The sequence below is a fragment of the Rhinichthys klamathensis genome, unplaced genomic scaffold, assembly GCF_029890125.1.
Source record: "Rhinichthys klamathensis goyatoka isolate OS25496 unplaced genomic scaffold, OSU_Roscu_1.1 h1tg000226l_1, whole genome shotgun sequence".
Classification (NCBI taxonomy): Eukaryota; Metazoa; Chordata; class Actinopteri; order Cypriniformes; family Leuciscidae; genus Rhinichthys; species Rhinichthys klamathensis.
In genome coordinates, this window is record NW_026606750.1 from 202,830 (window position 1) to 220,684 (window position 17,855).

The following is a 17,855-nucleotide window of genomic DNA, read 5'->3' on the forward strand; positions in this document are numbered from 1 at the left end:
TGCACGCTGGGGGCGTTCCCAAAGCGTCAAGTGACGCATCGTCTCGTTCCCTTTCTCAGGGAACTACGGTTACAGTCGTAACCTGAGACGTTCTCACCATCTCCGAAAAGCCAAGCCAATTATGAGTTCTGTCGCGTTCTTGATGCCTGCCAGCAAAAAATACTGACTCTCCTCTGGTCGGCGTTACTTTGTACGAACAAACAAACTTTGTTATATTGTTATCACTGTGAAGCGCTTTGATACAATCTGTATTGTAAAAAGCGCTATATAAATAAAGGTGACTTGACTTGACCTGACTACTTATTTATTTTAAACGGTGATTCTCCGGAGGTCCGGAGATTTAGCGTGCAGCATGTCAACCTTTCTCGGAGCAACTTTTCCTAGATACAACGCGACACTCGAGTGAAATATGTGCGCAATTCTCCAATTTCCCGCGAAAACTATCCCGTCAGGTCTAAAATATAATTATAATAGGCTTCCCATAGTGAATCGGGGTAAGACAAAATCACGTTTTGGAACAATGATTGATGAAGTAAATGTTTTTTTCATTTTGAACAAAAAAAAAGAAAGTTATTTGTGTGCCTTTAACTTTTTCACATTCCACACCACAGACTTGTTATGCTTGTGATGTCTTACATAAATCATGCTGCTACCTTATTTTCTTGTCCCAGATAATTCATGATGAGTTTCTTTGGTTTCAGGTGAAGTGACTCCAACACATCCTCATCACAGCTCCCTCTGACTGAAGTGTAACAGTTAGACTCTACGGGCCAGTGGTTCCTGTCTGCGATGAAATCTCTCCTAAAACATCTCACATTTAAACGGTTTGTCAACCACACATGGTCCAGAATCTAAAGAGACATCGCTCTGAACTACCATTTTCACGGTTTTAGTTTGAAAGAAGAAGATTTGTCAGTCCATCAAAATTATAATGAATTAGCCTGATACATTTAAAAATTAATATGTATATAGCAATGATGCATTAAATTGATCAAAAGTGATAGGGAATACATTTATAATTTTACAGAAGATTTCTATTTCAAATAAATGCTGTACTTTTAACCTTTCTATTCATCAAAGATTCCTGAAAAGATTATGTATTTCCACAAAAATATTAAGCAGAACAATTAATAATTTAACATTGATAATAAAAATAAATTAGCATATTAAAGCACTAAATCAGCATATTACAATGATTTCTGAGGGGTCATGTGACACTTAAGCCTGGAGTAATGATGCTGAAAATTCAGCTTTGACACTTCAGGTATAAATTAAATTTTAAAATATATTAAAAAGGAAAAATAGTTATTTTAAGTTGTAATTTTATTTCACAATATTACTGTATTTTTGATCAAATAAATGCAGCCTTGGTGAGACTTTTTTCAAAAACATCTTACCAACCCCAAACTTTTGAACAGTAGTTTAGATATATTTATAAAAGCAGCAGCAGTCTTCAACATACAGTCTTGCAGTGCGACAGCATCCTAATGTTGTCCGTTTGGTCTCCAGTGGTAACAAGACAATTTAAAAAAACCAGTCTGAACCTGTCAGGGCCACTGTATGTGAAGCCATGCTGGATGGATTATTAGTGTAGCTGTGTATTACAGATATTGCTCAGGCCATACTGTGTAGGTTTAAAATAACAAGCATCTTAATACTGAGGTTCACTGAGTGAAATAATATTCTATATATATATATATATTTAAATGATATTGCACTCCAGGGACAGACTCCAATATTCAGAATATTAAATAGAACCTGAACAAAAAGTGTTGAGCAAATATAATTGTGCAGTCAGCAGTACACCTCCACAGTCTGCACTGAGATTAATAAGAGTGAGTTGGCTGCACTAGTCCCATTAAAGCCAGGTCCCCTGTGCAATCGTTCATTCTGAATCCAGGAAATAAAGTTAACAAGCACTTAGACACCTTTACAACCTCTATATAGACACCTCAACACTTTAATAGTTTCTACAACACTATTAACAATCAGTTCAATAAAATCTCTTTGCCTGTCAGAGGCTAAGCGGGACTTGGGACTGTTAGTTCTCATCAAACAGCTATTTGTTGCTTCCCCTTTAGATCTATAAATATCCTTAATTAGCGTCTCCCATAGAGCCCTTCCACCCCTCCGGTAGCAGATTGAACTACCTAGCCATCACTTCATCCCTACATTCTCTTCTGGTAGCATCATGGTTACTGCTTAGTAAGTGCTAAACACACAAGGACGCTATATAAACAGTGTCTGCAATGTCCACCGGCCACATTTGTCTTTGCTTTCATTCTCTACAGCATCTCTTATAGTGCGTCTTTAATCGTACTGTGGCTGGACCTTCCAAACAAATCGTCCCTCCTTAGATTTTTCAATTTTCTCACTATGGCGGATGCTATCAAGTCACCATCCAGGCCTCAATATTGTCATGAGGTATCTTGGAACCCCCTGAGCTACAGATGGCCCAGTGTAATCTTTAACCAACATTACGGCTTGCCTCCGTTATTGGACCCCCGAGACCTCAGCTGGATCGAAGGCATCTTCAGGAGGCTGGGGACGTCGTCTTGGCCCGGGTACTTGCGCACACCCGTGTTCGCTCCCTTTACTCAGGCCTCAGGACAGCACATCTCTAAACTGCACAGGGAGATGAGTGGAGGGGTGTCGGAAGTGGTTGGTGAGATGTGCAAGTGGAAAATTAGCTTGGATGTCAATCACTTCGCCCCCTCTGAGGTTACTGTCAAAATACAGGACGGATTTTTGGAAATTGCAGGTATAGGTGAAAATTCAATATATCAATATATATTATTATTTTTTTCTTTTTTCAATTTCAGCTTTTCAACAGAATTCAATGTCAGATAACAAATTATACATGTAATTAGTCTACAAAACAGAATAAGCCTGGAGATATTGTACATTTTATAATTTATAATTTTTTTTAAATATTTAATATGATTTAAAAAATATATTATGCTCTTATTTGAGCTAATCAATCTCAATCATTTTGTGTTAAAATATTTGTTCCAAAGGAAAGCATGAAGAAAGACAAGATGAGCACGGCTACATTGCTAGATGTTTTGCACGAAAATACAAGTAAGTGTTTATGCACACTACACAATATCTGAACTACTGTTAAAAAAAATAAAGTTTTTGAATGTGTCTTATGCTCACCAAGGCTGCATTTATTTGATTTAATATACAGTAAAAACTGTAATATTGTGAAATAGTATTACATTTCAAAATAGCTGTTTTCAATTTTAATATACTTGTAAACGTATTTTATTCATGTGACGCAAAGCTGAATTTTCAGCATCATGATCCTTCAGAAATCATTCTAATATTCTGATTTTTCTGCTCAAGAAACATTTCTTATTATTATCAATGCTGAAAACAGTTGTGCTGCTTAATATTTTTGACAATCGTGATTCTTTTTTTTTTTCTGGATTCTTTGATGAATAAAAAGTTCAAAATAATTTTTTATAACATTATAAAATGTATTTACTGTCACTTTTGATCAATTTAATGTGAATTAATTGCTGAATAAAAGTATTAATTTATTTAAAAACAAAATATTAACTCAATGTCTATTTTATTCTGTTATAGAATATAATATTTCACTGTGCAATTGTGTCAAATTGTCACAAAGCTGTCTATATCAACAAAAGCAAATTTATGGATTTTTTTCTCACCACTGCCTAAGACTTCCAGGTGGGATTGATGCTGAAAATCTCCAGTCGCTTCTGTCCGCCGATGGGATCCTTACAGTGGAAGTACCATTACCCAGCATTCCCCTCCCTGCTGATGTCATTATCCCTATCCAGGTATTGATTGGCTCTGACAGCCGTTAAATCTTTAATAATGCAGTCCGAACTTATTCACTAACTGAAGCTCAAAATTAGGCACTCAGTGTTCTGGGTGGCATGCATTGCACTTGTTTCTAAGTTATTAAATGTGTCATCCTTATATTTAAGTGGTGCTTTCTGTCATTCATAGTGAAGTGGCACTATTGTTGTCACTATTGAAAACTTTTCTAGGTAAATCCAAGGTTGAACACTAGCCATTCATTCTCCAGTACTTAATTGGTCTTGTATAATAGGTAGACATCGCAGGTAGAGTAACTGTCTCTCAGGTGCTGTATTTTAGCCAGACTAATGTTAAAAAGCTGACAGCTATTTGCATTTGCAGGGAAAAGTAGGGGGAAAAGGTCATCTCAAAATGTATTATTTCAATTGTATTGTTGTATTATATTATTGCAGAGAATGTGGTCATCATGCTTTAAAAATGGCAGATATTGTTTACCCATTGCATGTCTTATTCAACTTACGCCAATTTGCAGCACCGTTAAGCCGTGCCGCCATAACAGGCTGCAAAACAAAATGTTTTTTTTTTTACATTACTTCAAAAAAGATTTCAGAAATAATTAGAGTTATACGATTCTACAATGGCCCATAAACATCAAATGCCAAAGTCGAAGTCAGTTTATAAATTAATCACCCTGCAATTCCAATTACCAGGCTCATAATTGTTCTAATAACCAACAAAGAGATTAAATGCAAGCTCTTATTTTCCCGCAGGGGACGTATGGCCTTTCTTCACCACCCAGAAAATTAATCATTTTTGTGTACAGTGACCCTGGCATTTTAGGGTCTTGATTTGGCATTTAAGCACTTGACTTGATTTGAAAACTGTTTCACGTTTGCCACAGGTTGAGATGGAGCCACAAGCCGTGGGAGGAAAACAACAAGACGGCAACGAGCCTCAAGACGCCATTGAAGCCGAGGCTAAACCGGAATCATTTGAGGGAGAAACTCTCGAACCCTCTGTCTCAACTGAGCGTCCTGAGGGCGAACGAGACCAGCAGACTGTATCTGATGTAGATCCATCTAGAGAGCCACAACCCCAGTCCATCACAGAAGCTGCACCAGGAGCCTTTGAGTCTGGAAAAGAGCAGGTTGGAGAACCCAGTGATGGCATAGAGAAGGACAAAGAAGGTACTATTCAAGAGGTGGTTGAGGGCATCGAGCGAGACACGGAGGAAGTCCATGAGTCTGCAGACAAGCCTCAGGCTCCAGAGACTCCAGACACCATCACCTCCGAGCAAGGAGAGCAGGCAGAGGTCACGCAGCCTCGGGAACTGGAGGGTGAAGAAGGATATACAGACCCTGCCATGACAGAAGATGAGCAACCAACCTTTGGGCAAACCCAGGAGGTGTTCAACCCTCAGCTGGAGCTCCAAAAGAAAATGGATGTAGAGAAAATGTAGGCTACAGAAAAACAACATCCCCAGCTCTTTCCTTAGGCTACGTCTATATTAATCCAGATACATTTGAAAATGGCAGTTTCTTTGTCCATACTACTGTTTTCAAGCGTTTTCTCAAAGTTTCTTGTCCACTTTGAACCATCAGAAATGCTAAAATGATCTTTCTGTGCATGCATAATATGTAAAAAGCTTACTGAGATGATACCAGACAACGTTTTCACGCTATTCTGGTGCGATAATTGTATAAACAAAATATTTCACCACTTACTGGCGCATCCAGGTCGCACTCAATTGCCATTACGTGGTTTAAAACACGATTGCCCTAGTGTTTTGCTGACATTGAATTTCCAGAAATGTAATATGAAGATTGTACAAAGTAACATTGTTCTTAAGCAACACTGTGAAAGTGAATACAGTTCCACATAGCAGGCACATACCGGTATAAACAGATATATACACTGCCCGGCCAAGTCTCTGTTCGGATTTAAATAGGCAAATGCTTAAGAGTCTATGATTGGATGATTATTGCAGTGATTATTATGTTTCTAGCATGTTATATGTTATATATGGCAACTGTTCCCTAATTGATGGAGTGTGTAGCTTTTCATTTTTTATACAACCATGTAGGAAGACGCATCATGGCCATATTCCAGGATGACAATGTCAAGATTCATCAGGCTCAGATTGTGAAACAGTGGTTGGTAGGGAGCTTGAAGAATCATTATTTTTACACATGAATTGGCGCCTCTGAGTCATTGAAAATCGTTGGGATGTGCTGGATGAGACTTTACAGAGTGCTGGACTCTTGTATTGTCAATACAAGATCTTGACCAAAAAATGATGCATCTCTTGATCATTTTTTGGTCAAGTTCTTGTATTGACAATGCATTTGCTTATTTAAATCCAAACAGCGACTTTTTTTTTTTGACCGGGCAGTGTATATTGGTACAAAAGGCGTCACATGACTTAACATGCGTTGTCATTTTCGAATACCTCAGGTGTTTTCAAATGTATCACTTTGGGAGAGCGTCTTCAATAAGCCTTGTTTTCGCAGGACACACTGTCTCAGTGTAAGCGGAAGGCCAAAGAAAAAAAATTGTTTTCAAATGTATCGGGATGAATGTAGATATAGCCTTAGCCTCTTAATTCCCATAGATGTTTTTGAGTTTACTGTAATATGCATCCTCTTAGCACTAATAAAGACCTGAGCACGATTGTGTGAAGCTTCTTCTGCTTACAATAACAAGAATGATTAATCAGGGAAAGCTGAGAAATGTTCAAACATAGGCGATAGACGGAAATCTGTCACATTGGCACCTAGTTGACTTTCTGTTGTGCTTAGAGAATTTTACATGAATCATTTATGCAGTGAATATGGTTGCATATTGCATCCCTTGAGTTCTAGTAAATATTGTATAATTCTCATCTAACTCGGGTGGTTATGATGCCAGCTCCTCTTGAGCACGGTAATATTCGTGACTCATTAACCTCAAACTCTGAGAATTAGACAACGAGAGAGCTCGGATCGATTTAAAGAGCGTTTTCTTCAATATTTTCTCTCCACATCCTCGTGGAGAAGATTGAAAGTGAGCCAAAGCGTTCGGAATAATCTCCACACTAATCTGTCACCCAATTACCGCCACCGTGCAGAGACAACTCCCATGGAGTCGTTCCCATAAGCACACAGCCAATCTGCCATCCGAACACCCAGATGTGATCGAGGACAGAGGATTGTGCGACAGAGACAACCGAAGGAGAGCATGATGCTCGATGTATTACTCGAAAACATCCGAAGGTTATACAAGTGGGATAAGCAAACAGGTGTAAAGCTGAGAAATAATATCGCTTCTATGTGTAATGCAGCCCATTTATTAACTTGATTGAGATTTGCAGAGAGGAGTAATAAAAGGCTTGCTTTTCGTAAAATCATTTATTATAAAAACGCATAGCATACATCCCTACACAAAAAGAAAAAATAACACCCACAAATAAAGAAAGAAAGAAAGAATACACGATAAACAGCACTTGAGAAAGAGCTCCAGCATTCAGGCCCAGTTCTCAGAGAAGACCTTCATATAAATAGTCCAATGTGACAAAAATTCAGATTATTCAAACAGGGCCTTCATTCGAACTCAGGGACAAAACAAGATTAGGTTTAAATGAGGGACAGAAAGTCCATAACATATTCTAAAAACATTCAATTTCAACATCAAAGCTTGATTTCACATCCGAAATGTGTCTGAATGGAATTTATAACTCAACTCAAGCACACATCGGATTCTCAGTGTCATCTTACTTGATGAGATCGGCATGGCGGAGCAACAGTTTTAAGAGAATCGTAACTTACCAAGCAAATGAGATAAAAGGATGGGACAAATTAAAATTAAGAGATTATTTACTCACCCTCATGTCATTTCAAACCTGTATGACTTTCTTCTGGTGAACACAAAAGAAGATATTTTAAAGAATGCTCTGAAGACCTTTTTTGTCTATACAATGAAAGTCAAATGGGTTTAAAACAGCATTGGATCCTATTGAAACTATTGTTTGGAGAAAAAAAAAAGGTTTTTGCTTTTGTTTTCCACAGAAGAAAGAAAGCCATACAGGTTTGGGACAACATGTAGGAGAATAAGAGATGATTTTTGGGTGAATAATCCATTTAATTGTTGACATTTGAGGGGAACTTTAGGACTGAGAGGAATGCAGGTTAAGTATATACAATGAGATGTGACATTACAATGTTGACCATGCATTCGCATCTACGTACATGTTTCCATGCCTGTTTCCAGCTGTACAGAAATTGGGCCTGGTCTCATCCCATTTCACACCTTTTCCTTCTCACTTCACCGGTAGCTCTATCACATTTGTTTATCTTCATTGATATAGTAACTGAAAGCTTCTGGTATTTGATCCAACCATATACTATGTAGAGTAACATTTAATTTATGAACTATTCACTAGCAGATTAATGACTTTTGATTTAAGTAATTTTTTGAAACTGATGAATCTAGATTTTAACACTGGCTTGGAACAAATACCATAGGCATGCGAACACCAGTTCACTCCCTGACATCAAAGACTGGAGTTGAAGCCATGCTGGGTTCCTGCGGTCTGGCCTCAGGTTCTTCCATGGGTTCTGCGGGCATTTCGTTGCTGTAGAGGTAGTATGGAGGGGTCTGTCGGGCTTCAATGATGAGAACACCTTCCGGAGACAGAGAGGCGAACACAGTGGCTGGGTCCACATCAGATGGGATTCTGTGAAAAAAGAGAGAGTTCTGAACGATGTCCATTTTCCACCAGTAGAAATAAAGGTTCTAAAACTGGATTTTTTGCCCACATAGAATGTCTGGATCCCCCAAAAAATCTTTCAATGAACCATTTTTTTCTTAGAACAATTTTATTATAATCTAAAGAACCTTTGTATCCGCTAAATAACCTTTTGTGCAATGGAAAGGTTCCATGAATATTTAAGTTTCTTTATGGAACCATAGATGGTTGAATGGCGGTCCTGATTTTAAAGCCTAAAAAAGTGAATCCATCCATCCATCATAAAAGTAATCCATACAACTCCAGGGGGTTAATAAAGGCCTTTTGAAGCAAAGCGATGGGTTTTTGTAAGAAAAATATCCATTTTTAAAACTTTAAAAACTAAAATAACTAGCTTCCGGCAGACGGCCTACGCAAGTCGACTTTCGCCAAAGAGTAACCCCTCTTTTGTTTAGATGTAGGTGTATTGTAAGCTTTGATGCCTCTCGCAATTCAAACAAATAGGGCTTGGCAACAAACTCAAGCTCCATTTCTCTTATATCGAAATCCTCCGACATTTCTCTTTATGAATTGTCGTTTTAGACTTCTAATTCGTGACCGGTGTTTTGTTTTGCTCTATCCTCTGCACTTCCGCGTTCGTCAAAACATCATGCGTCAGGTCAGGGGTTAATCTCTCACCATAAATTGATGCGTGCGGCGGTCTGCCGGTCGGAAGCTAGTTATTTTAGTTCATAAAGTTTTAAATATGGATATTTTTCTTACTTTACTTTCTACTTTTTCAATTTTCACTTCAGAAGGCCTTAAGTAAATTTTTGGGTGAACTATCCTTTTAAATGTGGTTGTACATTGATACATATTTGATATCTAATAATGCACCCCATATTTTGCAACTTAAAAAGTGCTTTTTGATTGTACCTTGCACCTGCACTGAAACAAAGCTTGAAACCAAATGTTACAATAAGAACTTGACAATGGTCAGTTTAATATTAACATCTACATGTACACAGAATTGTCTGAACATAACTCAGATTAACTGAGGTCTAACTCAAGTCTTTAGGTTAATATTTAACCCAGAATGGGAATCATCATGTAAATTGCAAACACTATGCCCTACTCCGTATATTCTCATTTTGGTATAATTTTCAACAAACTTCATTTTCTCTGTGGCAGCTTGTGGCTAGAAGATAATTCTCAATGCATTTTGTGGTTTTCATTTTAATGTTCTGCCTCCCATCACTTGCAATGAGAAAGAGAGAGAGAGAGTGAGCGAGGGAGCCCTGCTCCAGGTGCTGGCTCAGAAATAGAATCTGTTGCCAATTATTACAAATCGCCTCCTGATGCAAAGTTTATCACCAGAAATTTCCATCTACACACTAGTCTAATCATCCAGCAGGCAGACTGACTGCAGCCGTTTTAATGAGAGGAGTTCTCACTGTCTGTTTGAATGTGATGCCTTTAAGGCTGGATTAACATAAATTCATATCTGCTCTACAGAGAAAGGGTGGAACTTGTTTTAAACATGAATGGATGATGATATCATACAAAGCTACTTCCTGCTGGTCTTCCACGACAAAAGTCTAAAGGGTGGGGGAACTTTTAGGGCTGCTTTAGAGATTCGAGAGACGAATGCTGTGTTTGGATAATGCTTGATAAATTAATTGTACTAAACAATATACACTCACCGGCCACTTTATTAGGTACACCTGTCCAACTGCTCGTTAACACTTAATTTCTAAGCAGCCAATCACATGGCGGCAACTCAGTGCATTTAGGCATGTAGACATGGTCAAGACAATCTCCTGCAGTTCAAACCGAGCATCAGTATGGGGAAGAAAGTTGATTTGAGTGACTTTGAACGTGGCATGATTGTTGGTGCCAGAAGGGCTGGTCTGAGTATTTCAGAAACTGCTAATCTACTGGGATTTTCACGCACAACCATCTCTAGGGTTTACAGAGAATGGTCCGAAAAAGAAAAAACATCCAGTGAGCGGCAGTTCTGTGGGCGGAAATGCCTTGTTGATGCCAGAGGTCAGAGGAGAATGGCCAGACTGGTTCGAGCTGATAGAAGGGCAACAGTGACTGAAATAACCACTCGTTACAACCGAGGTATGCAGCAAAGCATTTGTGAAGCCACAACACGCACAACCTTGAGGCGGATGGGCTACAACAGCAGAAGACTCCACCGGGTACCACTCATCTCCACTACAAATAGGAAAAAGAGGCTACAATTTGCAAGAGCTCACCAAAATTGAACAGTTGAAGACTGGAAAAATGTTGCCTGGTCTGATGAGTCTCGATTTCTGTTGAGACATTCAGATGTTAGAGTCAGAATTTGGCGTAAACAGAATGAGAACATGGAACCATCATGCCTTGTTACCACTGTGCAGGCTGGTGGTGGTGGTGTAATGGTGTGGGGGATGTTTTCCTGGCACACTTTAGGCCCCTTAGTGCCAATTGGGCATCGTTTAAATGCCACGGCCTACCTGAGCATTGTTTCTGACCATGTCCATCCCTTTATGGCCACCATGTACCCATCCTCTGATGGCTACTTCCACCATGTCACAAAGCTCTAATCATTTCAAATTGGTTTCTTGAACATGACAATGAGTTCACTGTACTAAAATTGCCTCCACAGTCACCAGATCTCAACCCAATAGAGCATCTTTGGGATGTGGTGGAACGGGAGATTCGCATCATGGATGTGCAGCCGACAAATCTGCGGCAACTGTGTGATGCCATCATGTCAATATGGACCAAACTCCCTGAGGAATGCTTCCAGCACCTTGTTGAATCTATGCCACGAAGAATTGAGGCAGTTCTGAAGGCAAAAGGGGGTCCAACCCGTTACTAGCATGGGGTACCTAATAAAGTGGCCGGTGAGTGTAAATGAATTCTCACAATCAGCAATATTGTAACGTGTAGTTCTATGTCTGTTTAGCCTCGTTGTGTTTTTATTCTGTTCCCTGTTCTGCTTTGCCTGAGTTCTGTTCCCTAGTTAGCTTTCTTGGTTATTCATTAGCTCGACACCTGTTCTGTTTTACCTTTACCCTGTCTGTGTATTTAAGCCCTTCATTTCTTAATTTTAAAGGGGTCATGAACTGGCTTTTTAAATTGTTTTATATTGTTGTCTGAGGTCAACTTATGACGTTCGCTTGGTTTTTACATTCAAAAACATCAAAATGAATAAGTAATAGGCTAGTTTCTACCCTAGTTTTGAGCCTAGCTCAAAAACGCTCGGTTTTTATGGGCGTCTCGCATTAAAGACTTGGAAGTAAACGCCCACTGCTTTGAGTGGATAACAGTTTTGCATATTATAATGAGTTTCGTGTAATGCGCGAATCGGTGGGCGGGGCTAAACCGGCCGTGTTGAAGTTGGCGTTGATCTTCTTCTGCGGGGGTGGTGTTTTATCCATAGATATCCATAATAAAGTCTAGATGTCTTACGGCGGAGTCTCTATCGTCATCACCGGCGGCCATCTTGTCACAGGCAAGCTTTCTGGCGGGCTCCCTCTGTGGTACCTGATGTAAGATGAGTGATCAGCACGAACACAAATACTCTTATCTCGTTGAAATCTTGACGGATTTACAAACGGTTTGGTTTCTTACAAACGTTATTAACGTGGCTATAATTCTGGATGATATTTATTTATACACTTATTATTGTATAAATAATGGTTCATGTTGTCTGCGAACCGAAAGGTTGGTGGTTCAATCCCCGGTTCCACCTGACCAAGTGTCGAGGTGTCCATGAGCAAGACACCTAACCCCGGCTGCTCCCGACGAGCTGGATAGCGCCTTGTATGGCAGACACCGCCGTCGGTGTGTGAATGGGTGAGTGATTGTGAGGCAAATGTAAAGTGCTTTGGTGGCCATTGGGTCTGTGAAAGCGCTATATAAATGCAGTCCATTTACCATTTACTGTCACTTTTGATCGATTTAATAAATCCTTGCTGAATAAAATTATTAATTTCGTTCAAAAAAATAAATAAAAACAAATCTTACTGATCCCAAACCCTATCAGTAAGTGCTTCCTCGACAAGGAATTTGGCTAGAAGAAGAATGTAATGTTATTGACACCTGATACTTTAAAATGCTACCAAGTTAGCTCACTAAGGTTTTCTGTATAGGCTACTGTTTTATTTTTATGAATGTTGAGTGAATGAAAGAGTGTAAGAGAGAGAGAGAGAGAGAGAGAGAGAGAGAGAGAGAGAGAGAGAGAGAGAGAGAGAGAGAGAGAGAGAGAGAGAGAGAGAGAGAGAGAGAGAGAGAGAGAGAGAGAGAGAGAGAGAGAGAGAGAGAGAGAGAGAGAGAGAGAGAGAGAACACAACAGAGAGAGATAAAGAGAGAGAGAGAGTGTCCCTGAGCTTTGTCAGTCATCATGGCCAAATAAGGCTGGAAGGTTTCACACTTGTTGCCAAGCGTCTGCTGAGTTTATATAAACCTTACATGCCGACTGCAGTAGCCTGACAGTATTCAATTAGCACAGCAATGCTATAGCCGCCCTGCACTGTGACTCAGACATCACTCAGACATCACAGAAATGGCAGAGATTGAGATTTCATTCAATAGCTGAAAGCTATTAATAAAAAAGCTCAATGTAATTTATGCGTGGCCTGTATCTTCTATAAGTGTGTGTTCTTAGCTTAGTTTAGCAGTATGCTAATGTTCAAGTGTTGGAATTTTACACAACCAATATGGCCTGTCAACATCAAATTAGCTAAGCAGTTTACATTGGATATAGAAGAAAGACTTAGTTAAAACATGAGAGGAAGCTTTCATTATTAATCATACCTATCGTTCAAAAGTTTAGGGTCGGTAAGATTTCTTAATATTTTTGAAAGGAGCCTCTTATACTCAAAGCTGCATTTATTATATCAAAAATACAGTAAAAATATTGCGAATATATATTAACATTTAAAATAACAGTTTTTTATTTGAATATATTTTTTATGTAATTTATTCCTGTGATGGCAAAGCTGATTTTTCAGCATCTATTACTCTTCAGTGTCACACGATCCTTCAGAAATCATTATATGCTGATATGGTGCTTAAGAAACATTTTTTTTATTATTATCATAGCTTCATATTTATGTGGAAACTGTGATTCAAGGTTTTATTTTAGTTCATCTTTTCTAATATTATAAAAGTCTTTACTGTTTTTTTGTGTTCATTTTTTTCCCTTGCCGAATAAAAGATCTTTCTCGGATTTTACTGACCCCAAACATTTGAACAATAGTGTAAAAAGTGCAGGATTTGTTCAATAATGAAACTCTCTTTCTTTCTTAGAGTCTATTTCTGTGTGTCTCTGTCAGAGAAACAGCATGTCGACAGGGGAAAAAATCAAATCACTATATCTCTTAATTACTGCAGACATCGGAGCCACATGATATGTTGTCTATTTTATCTCTAACTTTGATTATTTTCCTCTGCCTCTACCATCCAATTTGACTCTCTGAAGAGCAAGAAGAAAGCAGAGAGGTTGGGGCGGGTGGAGGAGTAGCAATGCTTTGTGTTGCTTTAATAACTCAGAGTGACATTCCTCTGGAAGTTGCTTCATCATTCTAGAAGGTTCCAAATCAGAAGCCCCCGGAAACTTTTGATACAATCATCCTACTTACTGAATTTTCTTCGTGAAGTTTTTGGTAACAATTCCTCCCTCGTCTTGCTTTTCCTCGTGTTTCCCTGGTGAAAAGACAAAAAGGCGGTTGTTAACGCAGAGATCGATACGACCACACTTGTGGATAAGAACTTATTTCGAAAAAGATGTTGCTTTTAAACACAACATCAACAGGTTTCTTGAAGTGAATCCCCGCACTGGTTGCTCACAGAAGTGTAACCTTTGCCACACTGACATAAAATAAATTTTCTAGACATGGGATATAAGGCATTTCCTTTTACAGACATTGCAAAGGCAACACTATATATGATTTGGTAGTATTTCAAACCAAGAAAGCCTGTTTAAAAGCCTCTTGGCCTCATTCTCTGCAGCTGTTGGTCACTAAATGCCAGTCATGCCATATTGTGTCTCGGCGCGGCCTACATATCTACAATAACCGGCTCTTTAGAAAACACTTTGACCACAAACACATCTGATCGATTAATATGCTGCTCATAGCACTTTCAACATTTCTAATCAACAACTCAACCATTTAAAATACACTGGGACGCAAGCGGAGAGCAAAATCTATCCATATATATAGAGATTTACCTACTGACATACTGTGCAATGGCCTTTCCCTATTTAACAGACATTCAAACATGGCTGTGGCATTTGTTTGACAATGCTTTACTTCAGGGCAATGTTGAACTTAAATGTTTTGCTGATTTTGGTGGTCCAAAACTGGTCACCAGAATCTGAGTTCAGTGAAAAGGCCTTTAGTAAAACAGTGCGTAGGGTAGTTCACTTTGATATCTCTGTGTGACACTTTTAGAAAGAGGTTATGTGACGTTAAGTCTCGCTGTCCCCACCCTCCTCCCACTGTGACTGAGTGACCCAGCTGGAATACCAGCACAGTGTTTATATTAATCCCTGCACACCAGGCCTTTGCTCTCTCCTGAACTCTGAACTTCTGTCCTGCCGTCACAGTCAACAGAATGTATTTCTGGAGCAGGCAGCAACTGGCCTTCGACTTTTCCGCATTATAGATACACAATTTCAGTTTTTTTTACAAAAGAACTTTAGTGATTAAAGAGAAAAGTATGGGACTTATTCAATGTGTTTAATGTAAGTGGTCCTCAAGGGATCTCAGCAGGTGACTGATTACAAGAGATTAGCTGATAATGTGCAAGTCATACTCAAACCAAAGGCCTTCCATTCTCAAGCTGCAGCGGAGAGACAGCAGCAGAGATTTATGGAACATGGGGTCCAAAAGGCCATATATAAAATATTAAAGCAATTAAATGGGACATAAAACATACATAAACTAATAAACTAGTAAACTAATAAACAGAACTAAATTAATTCAATTTAAATGATTTGTGTGCTATATGAAATAACAAAATACATAAATACAAATGCATACATGCTTGGCAGAAATATTTGTTATTTATTATTTTGTAAGAAAGGGCCATATTAATATATGAATAATGACTAAAAACTACCAAAAATGGGTAGGTGATACGTAAAAAAAAGTTGCATTTGTTTCATAGTAATTGATATGCTTATGACGAACTGTTTAATGCTCCTCTATTTAGGATAAAAGCGTCTGGTAAATGCACAAATGTAAATTATAGCCTATTCCATTCATATTCCATGATTCATTATTAAAGAAATGTAATTAACTTTGTATTCTCATAATAACTCATTCTTCTCAATGATTGGAAGTGTTTTCTCACCTGACACCTCTATAAAACCGTCTTTAGTTTTGACATTAAGCTCCTCAGGTTTGAAGCTGTGCACGTTCACGCACACTTTCCACGGCTCGTCTGGGTTGGTCGGGGGCGCGCTGGATCGGCGAGGGCTCTCGCTGCTGTACATGGAGCTGAAGCCCTGCGGCGAGCCCATGCTCGTCCGCGGGAAGCCCGTGCGCAACGAGCCCGACCACGGGGCGTCGAGGCGGGCGCTCAGCCGAGGTCTCGCCCAGCCGGGCCATTCCATCGACAACTCTTCGGGAAAGGGTGGCAGTCCAAAGTCATCTTCCATAAAGCGAGATGCGAGTGACTGTTCCCGGAACGGATCCCGTGGAATCCTCTGTCGGTTGCCCATAGTGTAGTAATCCCCTTCTGCCATAGTGAAACTTGGAAAAAGTGAGTTTAGACAACTTTTCCTGTTCAGAACGTCGCGTTGCTGTCAGATTTCCGAATATGATTAATTATTAAAAAGAGTGCAAAACAAATTCCGTTTTTTTTTTGTTTTTTTTTGTTTTTGGCAACAAAAGCGCAAAAACTCTCCAGGCGCGTGATTACGCACCTAAGTTTAAGCCTACCACTGTACTCATGTATGAGTTCTAGAAGTTTACTGACGATGTAAGTGCTCTTTCACTGGTTTATATGTGATTTACCGGTCTATAAAGTCCAGAAAGTGCTCGGTGGTACACGACAGCTGACTGAAGACCCTCCCTATCCAAGTTTAGACCCCGGGCTGTGACTGGCTCCACCGGACAACGACTGGTCCAATCTCACACTCCCCCAGATGACTCATTCACTTCATAATAGAACACTACTCACTCCTCAAGGCCGGAGAGGAGTCACACACTCATAAGAACAACACTAATAACGTTCTAAACACGAAATGTGACGAAATACAACATAGGCAAGGCATGCATGCGGTAGGCCTATCTCCTTTTCCTTCTTCAAACGAGTCCTCCTTGCATACGTCATGTAGGGGAAAGTAGGCTATGTAAGATGAGCGAGAAAAAACATGCACTCAGTTATATTTTAGGATGTCTTCTATCTGTTGAAATGTATTGGCCATGCCTTAGGCCTACTTAAAATGTATTTAATTGTATTATAAGAAACAAAATATCAACATTTGACTTTTCAGACAGATTTTCTTTTAGCAATTATAAATTATTATATAGAATATATTAAGTAGCCTACATCATTTTATATTTTTTTAAATATAAAAGTTTTTGAAATTTTACTGTATAATGTTAGACAAAAACATCTCGAGAAATAGGGCCGTATGTCATGTAAAAGTGGTCCATGTTAAAAATAAATACTTTGCACTTTCATTATGTGCTCTTCTCAGTCACAAAAAAGATAAAATAATGGGCACTTCCTGTTTATTTTGGTCAAATAAAAATCAAGCACTATGTGGCTTAGCTTGCCCTCTGACTTGTAACACGTAGAGTCCAAAGAGGAAGATGAGGAGATGATGAAAGTACAAATAAGGTAATACTTTAATCAAAATAAACTAAAGCAACGTAACAGTGAGCACTAAAACTCAGTCAACACCAGACAACTGAACAAAAGGAACTGAAGGGTATAAATACACACGATAATGATCTGAATGCAAACAGGTGAACTAATTAATGAATAACCATGGAAACTAATGATGGTGGGAAACTAAGGACAAAGGAAACAGTCCTTGTCCTTTAAAATGAAAACCAAACACCAGGACTGAATCTGAAATCGCCCCCTAAACCCTTAATCACTATTCCCTACAGTCCACTAATACAGTTCACTTGAAGGAGTGAATGAAAACGAGTGAGCGAATTCAGACAACCGTTGAGCGTACATCGGCAGTATACACTCGTTAATTTGGGGTAGAACGAGTGCACTCGATAACGTCCACTATGGTTTCGGACACCACTACAATTGACTGTCCCTTCAAATAATGCCCTATTTGAGGGTATAGGGGGCAATTTCGGATTCAGCCAATGAAAGTGTGACAAGACCC

The 17,855-nt window shown here is 39.0% G+C and overlaps 2 protein-coding genes across 2 annotated transcripts; one reads left to right on the plus strand and one right to left on the minus strand.

Annotated features, from left to right (window-relative positions):
- Positions 1-2,306: 2,306 nt before the first annotated feature.
- si:dkey-1k23.3 (heat shock protein 67B1) lies at positions 2,307-5,494 on the plus strand. Its single transcript, XM_056264870.1, has 4 exons — positions 2,307-2,761; positions 3,018-3,081; positions 3,689-3,809; positions 4,694-5,494. The coding sequence occupies exons 1-4, from the start codon at positions 2,377-2,379 to the stop codon at positions 5,249-5,251; spliced, it is 1,128 nt and encodes a 375-aa protein (XP_056120845.1). The 5' UTR covers positions 2,307-2,376; the 3' UTR covers positions 5,252-5,494.
- Positions 5,495-7,814: 2,320 nt separating this feature from the next.
- hspb8 (heat shock protein b8) lies at positions 7,815-16,608 on the minus strand. Its single transcript, XM_056264876.1, has 3 exons — positions 15,851-16,608; positions 14,134-14,197; positions 7,815-8,503 (listed from the first exon to the last, which is right to left on the minus strand). Exons 1-3 carry the CDS (start codon positions 16,242-16,244, stop codon positions 8,308-8,310), a joined length of 654 nt encoding a protein of 217 aa, XP_056120851.1. The 5' UTR covers positions 16,245-16,608; the 3' UTR covers positions 7,815-8,307.
- Positions 16,609-17,855: the final 1,247 nt, after the last annotated feature.